Source organism: Lissotriton vulgaris, chromosome 4_1 (genome assembly GCF_964263255.1).
Source record: "Lissotriton vulgaris chromosome 4_1, aLisVul1.2, whole genome shotgun sequence".
Taxonomy (NCBI): Eukaryota; Metazoa; Chordata; class Amphibia; order Caudata; family Salamandridae; genus Lissotriton; species Lissotriton vulgaris.
The window spans coordinates 1,061,569,151-1,061,596,280 of NC_141691.1; the positions used below are offsets into that span (position 1 = coordinate 1,061,569,151).

General features: G+C 46.2%; 1 protein-coding gene across 4 annotated transcripts in view; it reads right to left on the minus strand.

The window, feature by feature from the left end:
- Nucleotides 1-27,130, minus strand: part of ICE1 (interactor of little elongation complex ELL subunit 1) — an 868,698-nt gene that overhangs the window by 575,223 nt on the left and 266,345 nt on the right. For all 4 annotated transcript variants that reach the window (XM_086965290.1, XM_086965289.1, XM_086965288.1 and 1 more), the window contains one exon: nucleotides 2,580-2,669. In XM_086965290.1, the coding sequence (XP_086821416.1) occupies nucleotides 2,580-2,669 (90 nt within the window). The remainder of the gene's footprint in view (nucleotides 1-2,579; nucleotides 2,670-27,130) is intronic.

Below are 27,130 nucleotides of genomic sequence, written 5' to 3' on the forward strand. Positions count from 1 at the left end.
AGTCTGGAATCACAATGGGTTGGGTGTCATAGACCGGTATCAGAAGCACTGATAACAGCTCAACTGGAACGATCCCCGGAGATCACAAAAACATGGCCAGGGCCGATCCGGATCCACCAACGGTTCCTTGGGGGTCGGCTGGTGCAGAGGGCAGACCTGCCAGTATAGCCCCAGTCAAAGGCCCTCCCAAACCCATGGGGCCTAATGAAACGCTATAAGGGTTTGGTCGCCTAAACAGGAGACTCATAGCCACAGAAAACGGAGTCAGAGTTGGGCAGGAGTCGCTATGGCTCCAGGAACTGGTGTCCCACACTGGCTGCACAGGAACAACATGAGAGCAGGGCCCAGGTTTGTGGCATCATTTTCTCACGCAGTCCAAAAAATAGTTGTAATATGGAGAAGTCAAACAGCACTTTGACTTCTTGAACAACTTCTTATGGGATTTACCTGAAGTATGGGAGTGGGATGAGGACTGACAGGAGTGACTCGGTTAGCGGTCCCAAGACTTCCCACATGAAAGGGACCTGGAGAGGCACAGAGTTGCATAGAAAACACCCTAGAGCTACATGACCCGCTCAGAAATGGCCTTGGGGTTCATGGTCCTGTACACTGGGCATGACGTGGAGTCATGGTCCCTCTCAACGCACCACAGACGCACCAAGTGGGGGTCAGTCACCAACATCTATCAATGACAGTTTTAACAAGGCTTGAACCCAGTAGGTTTCTTTGAGAACACCCTAATAAAATAGGAAAGGGCACACTAGCTGGTGACAAAATGTCGAAAGACGACATTCAAAAACGTGGCTGGGGGAGATCGTCCAGATCTGTGGAAAAGCCGGAAATCAGGTGAGCACGCTGGGGTGGTACCTATATAGGAACCATGCCAAGTCACTTCTGGCGCAGACAATGGCAACCACGCTAAGCGGAGCCGACCAACGCCAAGTACTCTTGTGAAAGGGGATTGTTAAAAAAAAATTTGAAACCAGACTGACGCCTGGGGTATATTCTAAAGAAAGAAATCTGCAGATAGAATTCTCTATCAGATTTTGCAATGATTTATGTGCAGTGTGATTTCCAGCACGGAAATTGTACCTACCACAAAAGTCAACAAACACCACAAGGCCTTGCTTAGCCGATATAAAATGTCTCTAACCCTGCTAAAACGCATGTCATGCTTTGAGAAAGTTAGGTGTCTGGCACCGGATATGTGCGACAGTACAGAGCTAAATTATGTGCCAGAGTTAATTAACTTAATGGCCAAGAAAAAGCAAATTATTAATCATAGTAATGTTGCCATATCTTGCCATTTGTGAACTTTAACACATTTTGATACAAAAGAGATACGATGCCATGCAAAATCAAATGTGGATTCAGAATAATGTGTACATATTCGCCAGCTACTATTAAAATGTATTTATCAATAATTCATTAATTTGCCTTCAGTGAACAAAAATACCATCATTTTATTATAGTACAATTAAACTCCCCAAGTGAATGGGGTTGTGTAAGTCATACTAAGCTGCATTCAACACAAAAATTCTACATGTGCATACTCCATCTAATGAAAGGTGTGCCCCTCTCAACCTGTGTGCCCCAGTTATGGTTTAAAACTAGTATTCTGTTTTGGTTTTACTTACTCACTCCAAACTATGGACCGCACTAATAGACAGTGTAAGATTCAAGAAAGCATACCATAAAAAGATAAATGAAGTCTTGAATTTTATTTTTTTACTCTGAATGACATTTTTAAAAACAAGTGTCATCAAAACAGTGTGCATAGTGTAACATGAATTTGCACAAAAAATAAGCTAAATATTTACATGCCAATAAGGTAATCACTGAAATAAATTTAAATAGATAAGGATTGAGTTTTATCTCAAAATTAAAACCATTCCGCCGGGAATCAAAAATAGGTTAAAACGGTCTTTTCATTAACTAGGACAACATTAACACCAAAAAAGTAAACTTTAAAACGGGGCTGGTTACCATTTGCGCGTATTAACATCCTTCTTTCATTAACTTCAGAATCACTTGAGCAAGAAACACATTTCTTTAAAAACGAAATCTACAAACGGGGTAGCAGGTTGTGGGATATGTAGCTAGTTTGGATAATGCAAACTTGGACGGAAATAGTCACACAACTTCATTTTCCACTGATGCTCGACTCGGGTTACAGACAGATGTCAGAGTTTTAAACATTCTTTTGGACATTTAAAAACAAATATTAATAATTTTGCAAAGTCAACTTAGACAACTTACCAGCTGAACTTCTTAAGACTAGAGCAATGCATTTGTAAATCAGAACTCCATTCGCAGGACTGACGACAATAGTGGACTTAAAGAGTTTTTAACAATTAAAAGATGCAAAATTAGATAAATTAAGATATTAGAACAGTAATATACAGGAAATGAATAAAGGAGCACATTAATTTCAGGATGAAGGGGAGCCCTAGCAGGCAGGAAATGCATTGTAAACATGTCTGACAATTCTGTAGAAAGGAGTTTCAATTTGAGACGGGGAGATAATTAATATGGTGTGACGCTATATTGTTTGTAAATACTTTCAAATATTTTCTCACCTATCATGGATTGGACATCTATATTTTTCTGTTCTTGTGCAGCAAAATCAAGGCACACCCAGAGCTCCTCCAGTAAATGTTTTATTTTTTCTGTTAAGAAAAAACCCAATTATTTTCATATATTAAAATAAGCATACTGACAACTAACGCAATCAAAACTGTGTAACCAAAAAATATACTTTAAATTCAGGTTGTACACTTTTGGAAACTGAGCACGTTATTTGAAACAACAATTTCAGTGCTCTTCCTCCTATACATGGTTCATACGCCTCTGATACCCTTTTGTGTGATTAAACGGTCTAAGCATCAGAGACAGAGGGAAAGGGAACCATGCGGGCATTTCCCACGCAGGATCTAACCTGCATGCCTGATAGCATTTACTCCTTAGTTCCTTCACTCCATCAGGATGGTTAGATAAAACTTGAGTATAAGAGATGTAAGTGCAGATAATTCCAGTATGCAAGACAATCCTCCTCCTTTCAGGTGGATACCTCTGATTAGATGGTCATACATAAAAATGTATTGGAAAAGATCAGTAAATGTGTATCTCTGAAAGTCTTACTAATCAGATTACAGAGTATTCGTTACACTTCCAAACACTAAGTAACACCAACTGTGCCTGAAGCTCACTCATGCGATGAGCTTAAATAGTCACAAGTAAGAAAGATTGTCTTCCAAGTAAAGAGATGCATCAAACACCTGTGCATCGGCTCAAAGTCCCTGCATAAGAGAAACACTAAAACCAAACTAAAGTTTCACTATGGCATCAACAGTGGTTTGGAAGGTAATGTGTCAAATGTTTTATAAGCCTCATCACAACAGGTGATTTAAAAGAGGACCGGAAAACAACCTTTTGATAAACCTGGGCGAAGAACTATGCTCCGTTCGCCGAGTTTCGGCAACTCCGCGTTCCGCGGAGAACGCGTAGCTGTCTATTACTCCGCGATCCGGTGCGTAGCGTAGTTCTCGCGCGCTGAATAACATTATCGCGTGCGCGGCAATGGCTTACCTTGGTTCTGCGTTTGCTTTTTCCCGGTCGCGTGTGCCACCATGTTTGTAAACCCTCCCGCACAATTCCGTGCAAACGCGATAACGTCATTTGGATGCACGATAGCGTCATAAGGACGCGCGAGGATGCTTGTTGGTAAGATCGAGCGATATTTAGCGCGATCACGCACTTTTGTAGAGCGAACGAGAAGATGAGTTCCCGAACATGTCTTGCACAACCCGAACACGTTACTTGTGACCCGGAACAGGAAATAAGGGAACGCAAGCGGGCGGGACAATCCTCTTGGGTAACTTAGCGTGCTAGCCATCCCGAGCATGCAGGCAACGCCCCGAACACGCGCACCGCGCTCCCGAAGACGAAAAACGGCGGGCGAACGGGTCTAGCAAGCAACTACGCATGGCTGCGGAGCTACGCGTAGTTCGCGGAGTGCAAGTGCGTCTTCGCGTAGCTCCGCGGAGTCAGACTCCGCGAACTACGCCCAGGGTTACCTTTTGAAGTGCCCACTGCAAACCTTGCTTGGTCAAAGACAAAACTAACACAAGAGCATCCGACAGCAAAGCCTGCAAAGGGTCAATCTTACGGATACCACACCAGGTCACAAATATGTCCCAGTGCCCTACGTAAAGTAAATGTTACTTGCCTTATAAGAATGTGTCCGTGGCATGTACTGCTGTAGATTCACTGCTGTGTTTGCTCCTGCCCTCTAGTGTTGGGCTTGGACATGTGCAACATGTTTTACTTTGGCATGCTACCTATCGTTGCCTCGCCCCTCTGGAGCTTTCTCAATTGTGTTAGGCACAGAAAATGTCCCATACTAACTGCCTTCCGAGTTAAGCAAAATACTTCTGGGCATACCACCACCTTTGTAACGGGTCTCTTGCTCTGGATCGCAACGAGTGCCTCCAGTCCTGCCTGCCTCGCGGCCATTGTTAAAGGTTGTTTTCCTGCATTGTGGGTGAGAATGGAAATGGAGCGTAGAGATATAGAAGATTGCCATGCGAAGAATGAAGAAAGAAATGCATATGACAGAACCAAAGGGCTCCAGAGAGTAGGGTGGACACATGTCAATCTACAACACTCCATGCCACGAATACATGCTGGCAGGGTAAAAAATGTAATTTGTGGTATGTGTAGTTGTAGATACACATGCTATGAATAGACTGTAAGGCAGTTCTCCTTTAAGCAGTGGGTAGCTGAAGTATGTTGCAGAGGACTGGAAAAGTGTACGGAGTACAGCTGGCCAATGTTAGCTTGTCCGCATGCTAAGACATCCAAACAGTAATGCTTACTGAATATGTGTGGACTGGACCAGGTAGCTGCCTTGCAGATTCCAGCTATGGGGATGCTACCTAAGAAAGCCACAGAGGCCCCTTTTTTGAAAGTAGAGTGTGGTCTGCGAGACAGGCAAATGTGTTTTGGCATAACAGGTCTGTATACATTTGACCAACCAGCATGCTATCCTTGGTTTAGAAAGGCACAGCCGTTGTGTGGTTTGAAAAACAAGACAAAGAGCGGCTGTGTTTTACGAAAGGGGTTTCTCCTGTGCACATATATATGGGAACCCTTTTGATTTCTAGTGTGTGAAGAGCCCTCTCTGCAAAGGACTGGATGTTCAATAGTTGAGGTGCAAAGAAGAAACCATCCTGGAGAGAACTCTGGGGTTTGTGCTAAGGACTAGTAAATTGGCGTAAACTTGGAAGAAAGGTTCTTCCAGGGTTCTTCCTGGGTAAGAGCCTGATGCTCATTCAAACGCCTGTGAGAGGCAAACGCTACTAGTAAAGCAGTCTTCCAGGAAAGGAACTGCAAAGGAAATGTGTTAAGTGGTTTAAAAGAGGGGCAAATAAATCTGGTGGAAACTATGTTGAGCTTCCAGCAAATACAGGCGGTACCTTGGGGAGAATGACTTCTAAGTCCTTCTATAAAGGTTTTACTGCCTGGAACCCTGAAGAGAGGAATGTGTTCCCTATTCTGTAAGTCAGCAGCGACTGCGCCTAAATGGAGTCTAATATGCGTGCAATCGAGGCCCAATGTTTTCAAGTGAAGCAGATAATAGACAATGTCTTGGACGGCTGCCTGAAAGGAGGTGATGTGCCTTGGAATAGTAATTCACAAATCCCTTCCACTTGGCTGCATAGCAGGCTCTTGTTGTAGGTCTGCAGCCTCTTAAGTATGATCAAACATTCTGGAGGTAGGTTGATGTAGTCAAAATCTAAGACCAGAGATACCAAATCGCAAGACTTAGCTGCTTGGAGAACGGTGGTATTAATTTGTAGTGGTCCGGCTGGTTGTGCAGCTTCTTGTGAGTGTTAGAAAAGAGGTTCTATAGTTGGCAATGGCTGGCACCGTGTCGAAGAAGGGACCCTTCCTTCTAGTCAGGGTGAGGAAGTTACACACCTGAGATAATCTCTGGTCTCTTTTTCATTTGCCCCGTTGTGTTTTCTGTTACAGGTTATAAATAAAAGCGCCGGGACACTCCGTGGAGTAGCCGAGCGCTATAAAAGACACAGTTAACATAACATAACATAACATAACATAACCCCCTGGGTAGTGTGGCATGAGCAGTCAGGCCTAACTCATTGGAAATGTGTAGAGCATTTGTACATAAACACACAGCACAGTAATACAGTGAAAAAACTACAAATGTTTATCACAGCAGTTTAGAAAAACTGCCAATCTTTATTCAAGTAAAACATGGCCAAAAAGACAAAAATCCAACATACATAAGCAAAGATATCACTTTTAAAAGTTTTAAAATAGTTCCATCATAGAAAACTACGGATGCATCTCTTTTAGCACTAAGTGCCTGCGATGCGTCAAAATTAAAAGATGAAAACAGGCGCAGGGGAGGTGAGGCACTGGATAACAAAGCAATGATTTGGTTCCTTACTGCAGTTCAGGGGAGGTGATGCATTGGTTCATTACTGTCAAGGGAGATGATGCGTCAGTTCCTGTTAGGGGAGGTGATGCATCAATATCCGGACATGCAGCCTTGGTTCCTTACTGCTGGGGCCACATGGAGAACTTAGCGCACAGGTGCAATGTGTGGAAAATCCAAACGCACTGGGGTTGATGCGACGGCGGCGAAACAGGTGCTGCAACGGTTTTCACAGACATGATCAGGTGATGCGTCGAATCTTCAGCAGGCCAGAGTCGGAGTTATTGTCTTGGACGTGGGAGACACGATGCTCGGGACTCAGACTGGGGCGATCTTGGAGCCGCACAACAGGCATTGCGTAGACTCTGCTGCCACACCGCGGTGATATGTTCGTTTTTCAACCACACAGCAAGCCTGCCGTGGGAAAAACAGGCGCTGAAGCAGCAGAAGCCACCTCCAGGGGCCCAGAACTGGAATTGGCACTACTTGGCAGGTCAGAACTTTCAGAAGAGGAGTTCAGGGGCTGCCGCGTGAAGTCTTTGATAACCGAGACATCTTAACAGGAGGCAAGCACAAACAAGCCCTTGGAGAACCTTGGAAAACAGGAAGATGAAAACAAAGCCTAGTCCTTCCATTCTCCAGACAGATGCAGCAAGAAGTAGTCCAACACAACACAGCAACAAGCAGAGTGGCAGTTCCCCTCCTACAGCTTCTCCAGCTCTTCATCTTTGCAGAATCTCCCCTTAGCCCAGACGTTTTCTGAAGTTACTGTGTCACAGGATCCAGTACTTACACTAGTCAAGTCAAGTCAAAACCACTTTATTCGATTTAGTTAAAAATCATAAAAGCATTCTACAATCACAAAAAGATAAGGGCAATACAAATTCACGAGGAATTACACAAATCATCAGTCAATAGTATTTACATGTTCATAGTATAAAAGATGATAAGAGAAAACATCAATAGCAATTAATTAATATACAGTATAAAAATACAGCATAAAAGAGTAAATACTCAGTAAGAAATTTTTTGGATATAAACAACATTTCCATTTCAGTCTTCTGTACAAAACCCTAATGTTGCATTTTTAAGTCTTCTCCTCCTGATCCTAACAGCAGCAACAAGATAATTGGCCACGCTAAACATAGCCAAAGCAGAGTCCAATAATTGGAGATACAGGAGGGCAGGTTTTGCCTGGTGGAAGGCTTTGCCCTCCAGTAATGGAACCAGGTATTTCTGTCTGGGCGCAATAAAAAAGTTACAAAACAACATAAAGTGCATATTATCTTGCGTAGAAAAGTTATCGCAATTACAGACAGGGGCGTCCTCCTCCTTATACCAGCCTTGACTGTCACACAGGACTGTGTAAATCTGATTAAACCGGAGTTTCACCAGAAGCCACCTATGAAAGGGGATGTTGACGATGGTAAGGTACGGTTGTATAGTAAGGCGGGTAATGGTCAAGTAGTGGTCTCTGACCATGGGCTTAAGTAATTGGCGTTCCTCCCTCTCCACATTTTTCAATGTACTTACACTAGTTTCTGCCTTTACAGAAAAATAATCTTTGCACTGCACAAGGCCATGCCTTTCTCTGACCTGGCTCCAGACACACTACAGAGGGCTGAAGGGGGGGTTTGGAGGCAGCTTTGCGCGAGGACAGGCACAGCCCTATTCAAGTGTCGTCAGTGACATCTCCTCTAAACACTCTAGCTTAGGAAGGCCCATCAGCCTGGTGATGGGCCATCAGGATATGCAGGGTACACCTCAGCTCCGTTTGTGTGACTGTTTAGAATGAATGTTCAACAGCCCAACTGTGACCATCCTTCAGACCTGGTAGGCAGAGGCACAAAATGGTAAAGCAAGAAAAGGCTCGCTTTCTAAAAGTGCCATTTTCAAACACACAATCTAAAAATCAACTTCACTAAAAGAAGTATTTTGAAATTGTGAGTTCAGGGACCTCAAACTCCAAACCGCTATCTCTTTCCAATTGGAAGTTACACATGTAAGAGGTTACAAGGCATCTCCAATGAGATCTTGTAGGCGAGAATCCTTGCAACAGCGAAGAACAGAAGTAGCCGAATTTCACTATCTGGACAGGTAATACACACCAGTACCTGCCCTAACTTTTAAATACACTTCACCGCACCCATGGAGCTACCTTAGGAGTGCCTTACATGTAGTAAAAGGGAAGGTTTGGGCCTGGCAAGTAAAAAAACAAGTTACTTACCTGTAACTTTGGTTCTCCAGTATTGGTAACTTTCATAGATTCCCATTGCTTGTATCATTCCCCGTCGTCGAGATGGGAGTCCTCTGTATACATAAAATAGCCATAGAATTTAGTACAAAAAAGAACTGGCCTAGGCCCATTTTAGTTTTGTAGGATTTCCACCTCTTTTTGTAAAAGAGACCAAATAAAATGAACAGCCAATCAGAATAGCCTCACCCCTTGGAACCTTCCTGAGAGAGTCTCAAAGCCCAGATTTTAATAGCCGTGGTGTAACAGTACAACAGAAGATGCTGAAGTATGAGCTTTCCCAGGAGAGGAGGGTGGGCGCATGGGAATCTATGATAGTTACCAATACTGGAGAACCAAAGTTACAGGTAAGTAACTTATTTTCTTACTCCAGTATTGGAACTTTCATAGATTCCCATTGATTGTATCAGCTTAGCTAGCAGTTAGAACACACATTTTGTGAAGCAATACAATCTTATAATACATTGAAAGGTGCATCATGTTTAGTACAGATACTAACCTCACACAGTCAATGGGCAATAGAACATTATTCAACATAAGAGAAGAATCAGAAATAAGCATCTAGACTTGCAAAATGTACGAATTGCGTAAGCAAATAGAAGGAAGGAGGGTTAGAAGGGAAAGTTCACCACTCATTGAAAGAGGTTCCTCAGGACTGCTTGTCCCACTGCAGCGTCACTACGCGTTTAGGAATTCAAGCTGTAATGCCTTGTGAAGGTATGGGTACTGCTCCAGGTTGCTGCTCTGCAGATGTCCCTGGTAGGAACTCCGGCAAAGAGAGACGCTGAAGAAGACATAGCTCTCGTAGAATGAGCCCGGACCCGCCCTTCAAGGGGCTTGCCAGCTACTTGGTGACAATATTGGATAGCACTGGCAATCCAACGAGTAATACCCTGCTTTGAAAGAGGAAGCCTTTTATGAGGAGCACTGAATGCCACAAAGAGCTATGTTGACTTTCTGAAGTGCTTGGTATGCTGTAGGTAGAACTTCAAACATCGTTGAATGTCCAGAGAGTGGTGTGACCTCTCTGCTGGAGTAGTAGGCCGAGGAAAGAAGGCCTTGAGGATTACTGGTTCATTCAAATGAAAGTCTGAAGGTACCTTTGGAATAAATTTAGGATATGTTCGCAGTATCAAAGTCTCTTTCTTAAACTGCAGGAACGGTTCCTGAACAATGAGAGAGTGAAGCTCACCCACTCTTCTGGCAGATGTTAAGGCGAGAAGGAGGGCTACTTTCCATGAGAGGAATTTAAGGTCCATCCTATGAATAGGCTCAAAAGGATGCCTCATGACCTGAGTAAGAACCAAGTTAAGCTGCCACAGAGGCGGTGGAGGCTTGATTGGAGGGAAAACCCTAAAAAGTCCTTTAAGAAATTGCTTCACCATTGTTGCCGACCAGAGGGAAGGACCAGAGGAAGTCCTTCGGAATCTAGAAATGGCAGCAAGGTTTACTTTGATGGATGAATGAGCTAAACCTGATCTTGCCAATGCAAGAATGTACGGCAGAATTTCATGAGGTGCAGAAGAGTAGGGAAGAATGTTTTCTTGTCAGCACTAAAGCAAGACACGTTTCCACTTCAGCCGGTATGTCTTATTTGTACTTGGGGCTCTAGCCTGAGAAAGTACCTCTCTACATTCTGACGAGATATTTAGATCTAGAAATTCTCGGTGCTCAGGAGCCACGCTGATAACTGAAGAGATCTCAGATCCGGGTGCACAACTTGTCCCTGGGACATAGTCAGCCGGTAAGGAATCGGCTGCAGATGAACTGGACGGTCCAGGCAGAGGAGAAGAAAATCAATTAACGAAAACTGGCGGGGCCACCAAAATCATTTTGCAGGGTTCTGCCTTGAGCTTCCGGATAAGTGTGGGAATCAGTGGGATCGGAGGAAAAGCGAAAACTAAGGCGTCTGACCAGGCCATCGAAAACGCATTCCCCAACGATCCCAGATGGTGAAGCCTGCTTGGGTAGAGTCTGCATTTTTTGTTCTACGGAGTGGCAGAGGTCTATGGGCAGAGCATCCCAGAGTCGGAAAATCTGCACCAGAGTGGAGTGGTCTAACTCCCACTCGTGGCTTACAGATTTCAGGCGACTGAGCGTGTCCGCTATTTTGTTGAGGACACCTGGAAGATGCTCCGCTGATAGCGATATCTCCTATTGTATTGCCCATTTCCAAATTGCCTGAGCCTCTTTTGATAACCGGCAAGACCTTTACCCCCTCGTTTGTTAACGTAGTGCATGGCTGTCGTGTTGTCCGTTTGGACCTGGACGGATGACTGTCTTATCCGCAGAAGAAAGGCCTGCGAGACGAATCGCCCTGAGCTCCAACAGATTGATGTGAAGCAGACGATGCTGTGGCAGCTAGCGGCTGCTTACTTGAAGATCTTGTAAGACCACTCCTCAGCCTTCCAGTGAGGCGTCTGTTGTAATTTGAGGAGCTGGGATGACTATGAAGGTGAGACCCTATCAGATGTTGTCCTTGTTTGTCCACCATGCATGGTGACACTGCAAGTCCAGTTGCTCCTGGAGGGGGCGCATTTGTAACCTGCAATGGAGAATTAGAGGAATGTAGGACGATATTGACTAGAGGAGGGACTTGTAGAGGCAAACTGAAAGAGACTTTTCATTGCAATCGACGAACCGTGGTTATAGGTTTTGCTTGTCTTTCCCTTGAGGGGAACGCTTTGCAGCGAGATGTGTCCAGATTGGCCCCCATGAACCGGGCTGATCTGGACGGGCATAGAACTGGCCTTTCTGCATTAAGCTGAAGCCCCAATTGATTGAAAAGCTGTGCAGGACCTGACATATTTCTCCGCTGCGTGATGAGACGGAGCTTTTAGCAACCAGTCGTCCAGGTAAGGGAAGACCTGGAGCTGCTGCTTCCGGAGAAAAGCTGCCACAGGGGCTAGCACCTTTGGGAAAATCCGCTGTGCGGATCCGAGTCCGAAAGGCAGAACCTTGAACTGAAAGTGGCTCTTGTGAGAAGTTGGCCTGAAATATGATGCTCACTAATTCTAGTGATCACCTTGTATCAGTCCAAACAACCCTTATGGTGATTGGTTGTTAGTCAACCTTCTGTACCAGCTATCCTAATGGTAGCATGGACAAAGCAGTCTTAGGCTAAACTCTTTTGGCATGTGAAGCCAGCTGTTTTACCACATATAACCCCTTGAATACCAAGTGAAAAGACACCACACAGGTTGTTATGAAAATAAACAAGATATTTATTAACTAACATACACCTCTGAACTCTTTATAAGGTCATAGGGCTAAGCACATGACAATCTCTTAGGAAAAATACATTTAAATCGCACAAATTACAATGGGGCGCTAGGGGCACGACAAACCATATACTAAGTAAATGGTATAAGGAAATCAATAGAAGGAATAGAGCTGTCCAGAGGCTGTAGGTTCGCTGGGACTACACTATCCTGACCAGAGGTAAGTAATAGGAGGCCCTCGGAGCGCGTGTGCAGAGTGTGAACTCACACGCGGGATGCGTAACAACGTCTATGGACAGTACGAATTACGAAAAGGTAAGTATTAGACAGTTCCGACTAGCTAGGACGAAAACGGCTGGAAATCTGGACACTAGGAGAGTCACTCTACCCTTGAGCACCAAAATGCTCTTGTTACCTCACCCACGGTCTGCGGGTGCATTGGTGTCAAAGTGTGTCGGGTTTCCGCGTTGAAGTCTATGGAGCCTGGAAGGAAAGATGCTGCAGGCGGCCAGAAGGAAGATGTCCGGTGCGATCCAAGGGTGGATCGAGGAAGATGGAGACCTGAAAGCAGAGGGGACAATGTTCAAAGTCACTAGCCAGTGACTGAAGTGGAACCAGGAAGGAACCAGATGTCGTCGTCGCGATCAGGTGAAGAGTGGACGCTTGACTCTGCAGCCACGTGGACCAGGAGGTGTCTTCGACGACCAGGATGGAGGCACGAGCTGTCCCGCGCAGGCTCTCGCTGTCGGCAGTGTTGGATCCGGATTCGGCGTCAACAGGTCTTGGCAAAGGTAACCCATGCGATGAGTGGAAAAGGCGTCTGGTGCGGACCAGGAGGGTCCGGGGTACTTCTCTTTTGGAAGGAAGCAGGGGCCAGTCTGGAGCAACCAGACCAGTGCTGTAGTTTTCAAGGATCGTCGTCTAGGAGGCCACTAGCCATCCAGCAAGTGACCACACAACGCGTCGAGCAGCAAACAGGCAGAAGGGTCCCACGCAGATCTCGTGGAAGCTGGAGGGCTGGTCTACGGTGCAGGAGCTGCTCGGGGCTGGCGCTTCTCAGTCCCCAAAGCACTTCGTCGAGGTTACCTCAGAAGTCGTGCTGGAAGCGAAGTGCAGTTTGTCCAAGATGGCAGGTCCCACGTGTCTCGTCGCACCCACAGATCTCAGCTGTGCTGCAGATGTGAGTTGAGGTCAGAGAGGTCTGGGAATCCGGGTCTCGTCGGGCTTTGAAGTCTGGATCCTCGAGGGAAGATGACTAAGTGAAGCCGCTGGACGCTTGATGGTGCCTGCTGGTGCAGGGTGGATACTTCTTGCCCACAAGGGAGATTTCTTCAGTCTTCTGTGGAGCAGAACGTCGAAGTCCAGAGTTTCTTCTTGTAGAGTTTCAAGTCAGGATTAATCTAATGTGGAATGGGACCAGCTCCTACCTTTATTCTCCTAAAGGGGGCTGTACTACGACTAGGTCCCTCCTGTGGGTGGGACCAGGAAGTTGGGTGGTTATACCCCCTATCCTTTGTCCGGTGTCGCGCCAGAGCTGGGGCTGGAGTGCCCCAGCAACTGGTTTGAACCGGTGTATGTACAGGGACACCTTGTGTGCCCCAGGCATGTCTCATTCCTTTCAGCCCTGTGCTATCCAATACACAAAATCCTGTCTGGGGTGGTGCTAGCACCTCCCAAGGCAGGAAACCCTTTGTCCAGGCCTCCCTCGCTGGAAGGACTCAGCAGCAGGAGGTCAGACTTGTGTCTACGGTGGCAGCATCCATTTTGTAATGCTGAGGCTCGAGTTAACTTTAACCGGGGTTCACAGTTACATACATGTCGTGTCCCTCTAAAAGGGTGGAATGCTACCCCTGTCGCCAGAATTGGCGAGGGGGTAGTATCCCAATTCGTATGACACCTTACTCAACATGTTTTGATAATGCTATGCCAAAGTTAGCAATAACCGCGATGATTATATTGCACTTAAGAGTATATGGTATAGCGTTATCATGGAAACAGCTAAAGGACTTGGTTCCGAAAGCTGCAGACAGGCTCAGCTCATGCTAGAGCACCATCTCACATAATTCCAAGCACTCTGCCTCCAGGATTGTTAAGGCCTGCCATAGGAGTGACTTATAGGAGTATATGTGTCCATTTTAGGGTTAGATATAGGTATACTATATCTAAAGCAAAGGGTGATTACACCACCTTGCCCCAGCTGATTGATCAGCCAGTTGTGTCAGATTTGGATGGCCAGCCAGGGGTGGCATAATACATACTGCAGCCCCTGGTAGGCCTTGGGTTCACTTATGCCCTGGGTACCTATGGTACACTGTACAAGGACTTAAAAGAGTGACCCAATACCAATTGGTAAATGCACCTAAGGTACATGGATGTCAATTTAGAGAGAGAACAGCTAGGCTGTGGGTCTGATTAGCAGGCCCATAGCCATGGAAAGTCGTAAACCAGTGAAGCAAAAAGCAAAAATCGGGGGTGACCATAGGATTGCAGACCCCACTCTCCTACAGCTCTTGGCTACTGTTAAACGTAAGAACTTCCTGTGGGCTGGGTGGATGTGGACATGAAAGTATGCGTCCTCGAGGTCCAGAGTGGCCATGTAATCTCCCCGATTGAGGAGCCGCAGAATGTCCTGTAAGGAGACCATTCAAAACGAGAGCTTAATGAGATAGGTGTTGAGCTCCCTCAGATCTAAAATAGGGCACCATTTCTCTACGGTCTTTTGAACTAGAAAGAACCGGGAGTAGAAACCTTCTCCCCATTGAATTGAGAGAGAGGGACAGTGTCTATCGTTCCTTTGAGGAGTAGTTGATGGGCTTCTAGACATAGAAGATGAAGATGTCTGAATTCGGTGGCACGAGGGGGCTTGGATAGTGGTTGATGTTGGAATTCCAGAGTATGGCCAAATTGAACTATATTCAGAACCCATCGATCTGAAATTATCAGTGGCCCGCTTCGGAAGCATTGGGATATCCTGCCCCCCCACTGATGTTACAGGGGACAAAGGAACAGTAGGAAGAGCCAACAAGCCCCTACTGGCGCTTAGATGAATCCCTCCCCTGGCGCCCTCGTCATCCTCTAGAGGTTGAACGAGAGAAGGAAGACGATTGGCCCTGCCGTTGAGTATATTGCGGCTGGTATGATTGGGAGGCCCTTGAGTAGGAGGAATAACGCTGTTGTTGAAATTTGCCTCTGTAGGAGGGAAGGCCTCCACCTCTAGCCCCACAGAAGGGGACCTTGTGGTACTGTAAAGTCCCTAAGGATTTTGCGGTTTCTGTATCATTCTTTATATCCTGAAGCGCATCATCAATATGTTTCCCAAAGAGCGCCTCGCCATCAAAGGGACGGTCCAAGATCTTATTTTGGACTTCAGGCCGAAACCAAGTAGCACAAAGCCAGCCTTGGCGACAAAGGGACGCAGCCCACGCTAGGGAACAGAGAGCCGTTGTTGCAATATCCATTGCACAGTCTATCATCTCAGAAGAGGTTCTCTCCGTCTCTAGGAGGATTTTCTTAGCTTCCACCTTAGAATCTTCCGGCAACTGGTCCAGATAAGGGGAAAGATTGCACCACATCTGGCAATCATACCAACCAAGAATTGCTAAGGCATTGGCTGCCCTGACCATGAGGCTAGACATAGAAGTTAACCTCTTTCCGGCAATATCCAGACGCCTGCCCTCTTTATCTGGAGGTGTAGTGAGAGGGGCCGCCATATATTTAGATTTCCTCTTGGCCGCTTGAGAAATTACCTAATCCGGTTTAGGTTGGCTGACTAAACAAGCTGGGCTATCGTCGGGGGCCTTATATTTCTTCTCTAGACGAGGAAGAACAGGTATTACCATGGCTGGCATCTTCATCACTTTCAGCCCCTAATCCCAGACGTGACCTACTATTGGGATGGTTCGGACTGACTTTCTGTAGGGCTACTTATAGTCATACAAGAAACATTCTGACTGCACCGTTGGTATGGGCAGGTCGAATCTTTTAGACGCCCTTTCCATTAGATTATGGAAACCCCCAATACCTGCAGGGGGGAATCCACCGGCTTTGGATCAGGAGAAGCGAGATCCGGAATGATGTAATCGTCCCACTCCTTGTCGGGGTCTGCAACAGTTGCGGTCCCCTGGTCATCGTCAGATATATAATCCTGGACAGGGATTACTGGCTGTGGTATTTTTTACAGTCACACATTAAAGCTTCACAATAACATCAGGGATTTAGGGGTTTATCTAGTATGTTTACGTTTTTATCCATATGATTTGGTAAGCGAATTCATAACTCCATGCATGTATTGTTATATGTTTGCAAAGTGTAATCATAATCAACATTCTAACAGTGTACCCACATACTCTTTACAGTGTCTGTTCCCTGACGAAGGGCATGCTATTAATGCCCGAAATGCATTGGACATTTCTACATGACATTGCCTAAAGTTTAAGTTGATCAAAATTCATATGATAACGATTGGAAATCAAAAATGAATGTAACAACCTAAAGGATTAAATGAGACCATGAATTAACTCAAAAACAAGTTTGGAAGTCTTTTTTCACTAGAAAGACAACGAAATTGTGTGCCTAAAAGGGATGGAACTAGTGGTCCACTAGCTCCACAAACAACCCATGATATACTGACGCCGTCGGACCCTCGACGTCACCTTTGGAGCACCATAAAACCAAGTTCAAACCACTTCTTAAATACAAATATAAAAACCGCTGTGCATTTGCCCAAAACAACGATCAGTGTGGTTCGGGGAACTCAGGCAATGATCTTTGTGGAGGAAATTGGGGTGTAACAGGATGAGCAAGCGGAGTAGCTGGTACTTGTACAGCATCCGGGGACAGAGAATATGTAGGAAATCTCTGCCTGTAATCTGATAGCATGAATTGTAAGTCTGATGAGAGAGGGAGGCATAAAGACCATCTCCTGCTGATAATCCTCCTGAGTTCTTAACGTGGGCTGATACTGCTGCTGAACCATATAGTACTCTTCCGAGTACCTGTCCTGGCATTTCACATTTAGCTGTGATGGGCTAACAGCAACACCATAAGGTCCATCCTCTTCATCAGAACCCTCTTCTTCTAGAAGGAGAGCAGGAGGCAGAGGTGTCGCCTTCTTGGGAGAAGTCATCTACGGTGTAATGCGGCGTCTCCGAATCATATTTGCCACATTTTGTATCGTCGACGACGATGTGTGAGCCGTCGACGAAGAGGGGGACACCGTAGACTGGATCGTCGTTGAGACTGTCGTCATAATCATGGGAGAAGCTGTCGACGTGGTAACAGTAGCTACCATCATCATTGTCATCCTCGTTGACGTGGAAGTCGTTGGCATGGCCATCAACGACGGAGTAACCATCACGTCAGAGCCTGGCGTCATCGTCGAAGCCAATCCTTTAATCACCAGTGGGGACTTGGAAACTCTCGTCGACGAGCCAGTCGACGGAGCCAAAGACGATGCTGACAGAAACTACGGCAGGTGGCACAAGCCTTGAAGAGAGCCTTCCTCTCCTTGTCCGACATGTTGATCATGTAGTGTAGATTGTAGAAGGAAAAACAGGTTCAAGATAAGGGTAAAGGATACGTTACTTACATGTAATCCTAGTTCTCTTCCAGGGGTATCCTCATCAAAGTCATAAGCACTGAATATTCCCTCCCATGTGCAGGGATCCCGGAAATAATAAGAATTTATATATGAAAAAACATATACATATACAGTTCTATATATGGACAAACCTATATAATTTTTTCTCATACCAATGCAGCCCACATCTAGGAGGCTAAACAATGTAATAAAACACACACTGCTTTTGCAAACATACATAATATATGTATAAAAACGCATGAAGGCAAGAAGCACTTGTACTCTGTTTTTAATGAGTAAATCACATGAGTAAACTGAAAAAGAAAAGTAGGCATTGTTATCCTACAGTCTGAATTACAAACCAGCATATAAAATTAAATCAATCTTCCATAAAAACTGGCACCGTGCCTTTAAGGTAGCCATGACCCCTAGCTTCCCATCATGCCTCTGGGGTGACAGTTCGGTCAGTTGTTCTTTCCGTAACCCTGACTATCAGGGCACCAAGATAATATTTAACAATTAAATAATCTCATTTGCCTGGGGAGGCGGGTGGGTTGCTTATGACTTTGATGAGGAGACCCCTGGAAGAGAACTAGTATTACAGGTAAGTAACTTATCCTTCTCTTCCAGGGGATCCTCATCAATAGTCATAAGCACTGAATAGAATAGCAAGCCCATCAACCACCTGCAGGCAAATGAGAAAAAAGTTACCCAATTAACAACCGAAAAATCCGCTGTTGAACAGATTCCTCAAGGAGGCTTGACCTACTTGAGTGTCAGCTCTAGTATCTGAGTAAAGACAGTAGTGTCTTGTACATGTATGCACTACGTGAAATCTTAAAAAAGGAGCTTTTAGGTAACTTTAACGAGTTCTCGCAGCTGGTAAAAAACTTTAGAAAAGCTGTCTTATTATTGGAACTCGACGAAAGTACGTTATTTTCTCTTTCTCCAGCAGAGTTAAAGCTAAAACTAAAAAGTAGGTCCTGGGAAATGTGTTATAAGAGTGATACACTTGAAGAACAGAAGTATAAAGAAAGGGAAGCCTTGGTCCTGACCTATATACCCAAACAAGCACAACAATACTTAAGATGGAATATTCCACATGGCGTTCGGAGGTTGTGGTTCCTTTTACGCCATAACTTGTTACCACTTAATACACTCCTTGCAAAGTGGTATGGTGTGTCTCCCCTATGCAACCTATGTAATAATGCTGCTCAAGACCTCAACCATGTACTGTTTATTTGCCCGATATTGCGATTACTGCGCAAAAAATGGATAAAACCAATTTGTCTACAGTTGGGAATCTTGAATATAAAAATGTTTTCCAATGCTCTCTATTGTCCCCCTAACGAAATGTTCTGTTTTAGATTATTTAATTATTTTAAAGAATTTTTAGACATATATTAATGTGATTTTGGGAGATGCTGTTGAGTACAGTATTCGTCTATATTTTAGTGTTTACTTTTGATGCTGTATGTAACTTTCGCTTATTTTGTCATGTTAATTTGTATGTTATTTTATGTGGCCCTCAATGAGAGCCAAATCATAACAATAAAAACTTGAAACTTGAAACTATGCACTGATCTCCAAGTGGCTGCTTTAAAGATCTTAGAGAGCGGGACTTTATTGAGACAATAAGTCGTAGGTGCTTTTCCTCGCGTGGAATGAGCTTTGGGAGCGGACTAAAGAGGCTTCTGTGCTAACTGGTAAGCCAATTTGATGCAAGAGACTATCCATCTGGAGATGGAACGCTTTGATGCTGGGAAACCGGTCTTCACTGGACCATACTTAATAAATAGTTGATCAGTCTTTCCCAATGGCTTCGACCTATCCAGATAAAACTTCAAGACCCTGTTAACCTCTTAAGTGCTGCTGACGGCCAACGGTCGTCACGAGCGCTACCTCCCCAGTGCTGCGCACGACCATTGGACGTCCATTCAGCACTAGTTCCAATGGACAGCGCAGCACTGGGGAGGGATATTTGCGAAGCAGCTAAGGTGTTAATGTCCAATAAATGTAGCGTCCTCTCAGCTGAAGTGGAGGGGTTGGGAAAAAAGGTTAGAAGAGAAATGGTTTGATTTACATGGAAATCGGACACCACCTTCGGAAGGAAGGATGTGTTCTGAGGACTACCCTATTGAGATGGAAGACCAAATAGGGCTCTTTTGAACAGAGGTTCTGTATCTCACTCACCCTACGAGCTGAGGTGATAGCCACCAAGAAAGCTACCATCTACGTAAGGTGTTGCAAGGTTGCTTTGTGGATAGGCTCATAGGGTGGACCCATCAATTTTGACAGTACCAAGCTCAGCTCCCAAGGAGGTGAAGGAGGTCGGACCAGAGGGTAGACAAACTTAAGACCCTGTAAGAAATCCTTCAGCACTTGTAACTGAAAGAATGAGGCTTGAGAAGGAGAATGCCTGTGCGCCGCAATGGCAGCCAGGTGCACCTTAATGGACGAGAATTGTAAACCTGCTCTGGCTAGGTGAAGCAGATAGGGCAAAACTACGTCCTCCTGCCCCTTGGTGGGACTACAATTATTTTGCACACACCATATGTAAAAACGCTTCAATTTACAACCATAAGAGTGTCTTGTCGAAGGTCTCCTTGACTCTTTCAATATGGATATGCAGTCTTGAGGTACACCTAGATGCCCCTGCAGGAGGACCTCAGGAGCCATGCTGCAAAGTTCAGTGATGGAAGGTTGGGGTGATGAATACTCCCGTTCATCTTGGACAGTAGGTCCGGTTTGCACGGCAGCTTCTTGTGTGGACTCACTGACATATGTAGAAGGTCCGGGTACCACCACTGCCTCTGCCAGTCCGGAGCAATCAGTATCATCGTGGTGTCTGAGTGTGATAGCTTGGTCACCACCTTCGGGATGAGAGGCAGGGGTGGAAAGGCATACACAAATGCCCCTGACCAGCTGATCAAAAGGGCATTCCCCTTCGATCCTGGTCGGTAGTAACTTGAGGCGAAGTCTCGGCATTTTGTGTTTTCGTTGTCCGCGAACAGATCTATGCTTGGACAGCCCCAAGGCTGGAAGATGTCGACCACTTTGTCGTTGAGAACCCAGTCATGCTGTTCCTCGAAGTGGCGACTGAAGGCATCCGCTTGAGAATCCTGCTCTCCCGACAGGTGAACTGCTGTGATGGATAAATCCCTCGCCAGTAGCCAGTGCCAAAGGGACTGCGCCTTTAATGAAAGAGTCCTCAAGCGAGTTCCCCCCTGCTTGTTCAGGTAGTCCATTGTGGTGGTATTGTCCGTCTGTACTAGGATGGAACTCGCCTGAATCGAAGAAAGGAAAGCCTTGAGAGCAAGATGAACAGCCCTTAGCTCCAGCATGTTTATATGGTACAACTGCTCTTTTGAGGACTATAGGCCTTGCGTCTGGAGAGACCCCATGTGGGTTCCCCATCCTTGTAGGGATGCATCTGTGATCAGAGTCTGAGAGGGAGAAGTTTGATGGAACGGAACTCCTACTTTCAGGTTGCCCCTCTTCATCCACCATGGAATGAATGCTCTGGCTGCATGCGATAGACAGATCTGGTCTTCCCAGCGAGAAAACTGTTGATGCCATTTGTCCTCTAGATCTTGCTGTAGAGGACGCATTTTCAATCTGGCATTGGGTACCAAAAAATGCAGGATGCCATTGATCCTAGCAGGGAAGCGATCGGACGCACCGAAGCAAGTTGCTCTTTAAAATCTGTCTGCCTTTCTGGAAGATGGATAATTGTCTCTCCTCCGAAGGAAACACTTTTCCTTGCTCAGAGTCTATCAGCAACCACAGGTAGTGGATTGTTTGAGTGGGTTGCTGCGTCGACTTCTAGAAGTTCATGTGTAGGCCCAGTTTTTGACAGAGCCCTAGACACTGTTAGAAATGGTTCTTCACACTCTGGGGAGAGGTGCCCTTCAGCAACCAATCGTCCAGATAAGGGTAGACGAAGACGCTGCTGCGTCACAGAGCAGCTGCAACCACTGCCATGCACTTCGTGAACACCCGGGGAGCTGATTTCAATCCAAAGGGCAGCACTGTGAATTGATAGTGGGATGTTCCGACTATGAATCGTAGATATTGCCTGTGATGCTGATTTATCGGTACATGAAAATAGGCATCTTGCAGATCCAGCGAACACATCCAATCCCCTTTGCGGAGGTGAGGATATAATTGGTGGAGAGCCAACATGCAAATTTTTTCTCGTTTGATGGACTTGTTGAGTGCTCGCAGATCCAGAGTGGGTCTGTATTCCGACTTTTGACCTTTTTTCTTTACGAGGAAGTATCTGGAATAAACTCCTCAACCTCTTTGTGACCGTGGGACCTTCTCTATGGCAGATTTTTGGAGTAGGATGCCCACTTCCCTCTGCAGCATGTTGACCTAGTAGCATGATGATGGTACCAGAGAGATCGAGGGAAGACGTCTGAAACGTAGAGAGTACCCATTTTTTAATGTAGCCAACACCCACTGATCCTTCGTGATGGAGCGCCACTCTTGCAGATGATGTGCAACACTTCCTCCTACTGGAGTGCTGAACGGCAATGGAGGAAGCAGAAACTCATTCCTTGGCTGGAGCTTTCGTCAAGGTAGAGGACTGACAGTTCCCTCCTCTTCCCCTGTTGGATCGCCGGCTTTGATACTGCAATTTCTGCTGACACTGTTGGTTTTTTGGTTCTTTTGCCAATGAGGGGTTTGAACCCTCTGTTGGAAAGAGCGACGATCAGTATTGCGGTAACGGCAAAAAAAACCTTTTCTCTTCTCCAGCCCTACAGCCTTCAGGATAGCTAGCTCGGTCTTCATCCGTGCCATCTCTTCATCGGTGTGTGAGCCAAACAACTTTGAACAGGAAAATAGCAGGTTGAGAATCCAGGATTGCGCCTCTGGCTTCAACGCTGTAAGGCGAAGACATGAAGATCTTCTGGCACAAATTCCCTGGGCATAGGAGTGTGCTTTCCGCCGCAGCACTAATTACTTGGTTCACCACCAAGTCATTACGGTCTTCCTTGGGTAGTTGTAAGAAAGTGGCTCTGTATATACTGGACCAAAGTAAGGTTCAGTGTGCAGAGAGTCCACAGTCCCCAGTCCCCAGAGGTATGGAAGAGGCTAAAGTTAGATATAACCTTACTCTCCAAAGTGGTAGCTTGGTCGAGCAGTAAGGCAATACCAGAGGACAGTGCAAAGCATTTGTTGTACACACTCAGTCAGCAAATGGTTTCACACACTCAAGAACTGAACTCTAGGCCAATTGTTTTGTATCAAAAGATAGTTATTTCATTTTAGAACCAACAAGGTATCAAAATATACTTTCTTAGAATAGATTACTTTAGTTAAATGCTTTTCAAATAGGCAATAGACTCGTTGAATACCATAGTTATAGTTTTTTACAATAGGCAACACAATTTCAAACACAGTGCAACATTGAGCTCAAAGGGAATATCTAGTTAAATGCAATTAGTTACTTTGTAGATTACATTTCTAACCACAGGACTGGATCCTAGATTCAGTCCCGGGACGTGAGCTGTAAACAGTCAAGTAAAAGCGCTTTGGTTACAGTAGTGATTTTAAAGGAATATTATTGTATTTTAAAAGTTAACAGAAACTTTTTTAGTTGAAATTACCAATGTTATCCTATGGAAGGAAATTCAATTTGCAGGTAAAGTATGTTCACGTTGCTTTTGTAATCCAGTGCTGGACTCCTAGGTTCAGCACTAGGACCGCTATCTAAAACAGGCAAGTAATTATGTTTTTATCGTTGGCAAGATTTTTAGAGAATATTTGTAAGTTTCGAAAATCGACACTTGGAAACTTTTTTAGCCAGGTGCAGAGGTAGTTAGGCCCAATGTTATCCAATGAGAGGCAGTGGGCCTTCGGTTGGTGCCTGCTGGCTAGCAGGCCACGCAGCTGTGTGAGCTGGACTCCTGGTCACTTGCTCAGGGCAAATGAGGAAGTAGGTTAGGACAAAGGTTGCACTGCCAGGGGCACTCGGGCGGCTGGGTGTAGGGTGCTTTTGAGCCGTCGGGCGCTCAATGTTATTCAATGGAGATCGTGAACAGTAAACAAAGGCTGCAAGCTCGAGGACGTAGGATTTTCTGGAGCGGCCAACACTGCGAGGGGTAATTTGGGATCCTGGAGGATAGGTGGACATCCCGGAGGTGGGCACAGGGGGCCAGGGGGCTCCGGGGGCAGGGGTGTCTTTTGGCGTCGGGAAATTTTAAACTCTGCTTGTCGCAGTAGGAGGGGTCCCTAGTTCTGAGGCTGCAGGCGTCGCCTGGGTCGTCGAGGAGGGTCCGTGGGTACTGGATTCCAGTTCAGTATCGCCCGGGGGACGTCCTAAGGTTCTTTATCCACTCTGGCACATGCCGGGCTCGGCGGGCTCAGAGTGGGCTGGATTCACGGTTCCTGGCTGGCACCAGGGGTATTGTTGTTTAGGCAGAACCACTGCTCATGGGAGTCCCAGTATCTAAGAGGGTCAAGGCAGGCAGATCCTCCGGGTTTCTCGAGGTAGCTGTCCGCAGGAGATGCCGGGGTATAGCAGGAGCAGGTTCAAGGATCAACAGCTATTTCAAAAAGCGCCAAGAGGGAAAAAGAGAAAAACAGGGTTGCCCTCCACTCATAAACCATCAATGCCACAAAACCCTGTCTCTTAGAAGAAAAATCTGTGGGTATTCTTTTTTGCAGCAAGGATGTCAACCATCAATTTCTACTGCCACACTACCCCTTCCACCAATATTTTATCTCTGGGGGTGTTTTACCGCACTTCGTCAAATTTTCCGAAAAAACTTTTTCAATCTTCAATTGACAGTCACACAGAACAAAAAGGATATCTGGACCAACAATTTGCACAGTACATCAACAAGGAAATAAAGTGAAAAAATGTGCAGAGAACAAAATAACCCCTCATGGGCACACCACCATCGGGGTAACTGGCAGGTACTCACCAGATTGGGCCCCTTTTCTCGTCATAGGTAGTCATTTTGTTCATAAAAAGAAAAGTGTCCCAACATAACAAAAAAGTGTAAATAGTGCAGTAGAGCGATAACTTCCATCCACTTGTGACAATAAGTGATTAAAATCAACAGACACACCTCTCTCGCAACTTTATTCTTAATTCTTAGGCGTGGTCTGTTGATTTAAAAAGGCTGGTAGCTAACCTCGCATACCATTACCCATTGCCAACATGTTTCTCTGCCTCAAAAGTTCCGGCAAGTTTGTCAGGGCTAGACACCTTGTCACAGCACCAATGTTGGACACCTCGTTCTTTATGACCTCTGACAGCTCACATCGCTCATATCAGCTGTAGAGGGAAATTACTTTATCACAAACTCCTCATGTGAGTCCTCTTTATTGATTGCCCATGCGATTGTTTCATCAATCGTGTGAAGCCTCAAGGATCAACAGGCCTGTAGGACAGGGGCCAAGTCAGTTGGTGTCATCCTCTTGTTAGCAGCTGCACGGCAGGTCTTCTTGGTCTCCTTTCTTGTTTCGAAATCGGGATCTGAGGAAGGAAGGTTCAGGGTGCCCCTAAATATTAAGTTTAGGGGCGTTGTAGGTAGGGGAGGGGCAGGGACCAATAGGTCCCTGTCTTGGGGTGAGTACACCCCCTATCCTGCTCCTCTCCTGTGGGAGGGGGGGCAGGAGCCTATCCTCAAGATGGCCGGAGCCCGGAGTGGTGCTTCACCCCGCCTCTCCCACCTGAGGGTTGCAGTTGGCACAGGCTGGCACACCCCCTTTCCTCACGTAGGGTTTCCCCGACAGTCTTCCCGCCAGAGTGGGGGTCAGAACCGGTGGGGGCCAGTTGCTGAGTACAGCAAGTGGTCTGGAGAAGCTCACAAAGGCGGCATATGCCTTTGAAGCTTCCCCCTGCCCATCCCGGGGGAGGATACCTAGCACCGCGCCCAGGATGTGCATTGTTGCAGGCCCCGGAGAGCGGGGGGCTCTCCACCCAGGGGCCCAGCAACATGTCTGTTGTGTGGCAGCCTAGGCAGTCTCTCAGACAAGACGTGAATTGTAGGTTAGGCTTCAGGGGGCAGCTTCAGGGGGCATCTCTAAGATGCCCTCTGAAGTGCATTTTACATTAAATCCCACACTGGCATCAGTGTGGGTTTAATGTGCTGAAAAGTTTGAAATCAAACTTGTCAGTCTTTAGTGGAGCCATTATGGTGCTGTGGAGTTCGTAATGACAACCTCCCAACACCATATACTCTTAATGGCATCACTACACTTACAGTGCCCAGGAATGGCCCTGGGCACTATAGGGGCACAGGGCGCATGCACCTGTGCCCACACCACTGGCATAGGGCACCCAGCTAGAGAGGTGACTGAGGTATGCCAGGGCAGTGGGTTTGTGGGCATGGCACACAGGGATGTGTGCCATGTCGACTCTTTGTTTAGTTCTGCACCAGGACACTCAGCCTGCAAAGGCAGTGTGTGTGTTGTGTCAGGATGTAGGGCCCCTAAGGGTGGCACAATAAGTGCTGCAGCCCTTAGGGGTCTTCTCTGGTCACAATGCCCTGGGTACCTAGGGTACCATTTACCAGGGGCTGAAATGTGGCCAGAGATGCCAATTGGGTTTTAGCTTCAACACAGTTTTAGGAAAGGAACACAGGCCCTGGGCACCTGATTGTCAGGAGCACAGGGCACACTCAGTCAAAGCAACTCAGCAATTCAGCTAAAAGTGGGGGCATACCATGCAAGAAAGATGGCACTTTCTCACAGTAGTTTATCTGTAAAACGCTGTAGCAAGTCCCACAAAGCTCTATCGTAAAGGCCCCAATAGAGCTGACGCATTGGAGACTTTAAGCATGGATGCAGAAGTGCCACATACTTTTCTCTCCCATGAGTCTTGTGCCTTGCTCTCATAGTCTGGTGGTACTCAGTGGCCACTGAGTGGCCACTGAGTGGGTCTTTTTGGCGGCAGCCACAATTACAGACTCCGGTTTTGAATCTGACTTCAAGAAGAAGGGATCCTCTTCCGACGGACGATACTTTTTCAGAATTCTCACCGGTGCAGTCCTGAGAGTGGCTGGCGTAAGAAAAATGTCCATAACCGGTTTAAGAAGTCTCGGTACCAAAGGCAGTAATGGGCGAGAGGACGTCTTCTGGTTCAAAGTCTTGAAAATGACCGAAGAAGTACCCTGCTGAACAGGCATAGGAATGTTCAGTTTGGTAGCCGCCCCTGAAAAGCATGTCCTGGAATGTGCTTACATCGTCCACCGGAGAGATCCTCGACGGTGGACTGTAAGTAAGGGTGGGCGAGTAGTCTCTTTTTGAGTAGTATATTGAGGAGGTGGAAGGCGTTGGAGAGCTGCGTCTTCTCCTTCTGCTGCGCGATCTTGATCTCCTCTTAGATGATGGTGAAGGAGAGCGAGCAGGAGCTCTTCCTCTTGGAGGACTGGGCTTCCAATACCTGGCCCTTGTGTATGATCAGCCCATAGGTGTAATGGTCGCATCCATCTGGGAGAGAGGTGAATGGATGGAGACCCTTCCGCTCTAACAGGAGAACGACGTGGAGATTTCCGTCCTTCCTGATGAGCCTTTTCTACTATACGTTGCTGACCAGAGGGAGAGTCCTGGCTAACTTGAGGATGAAATAACCACCTCTGGAGAACCGGACCTGG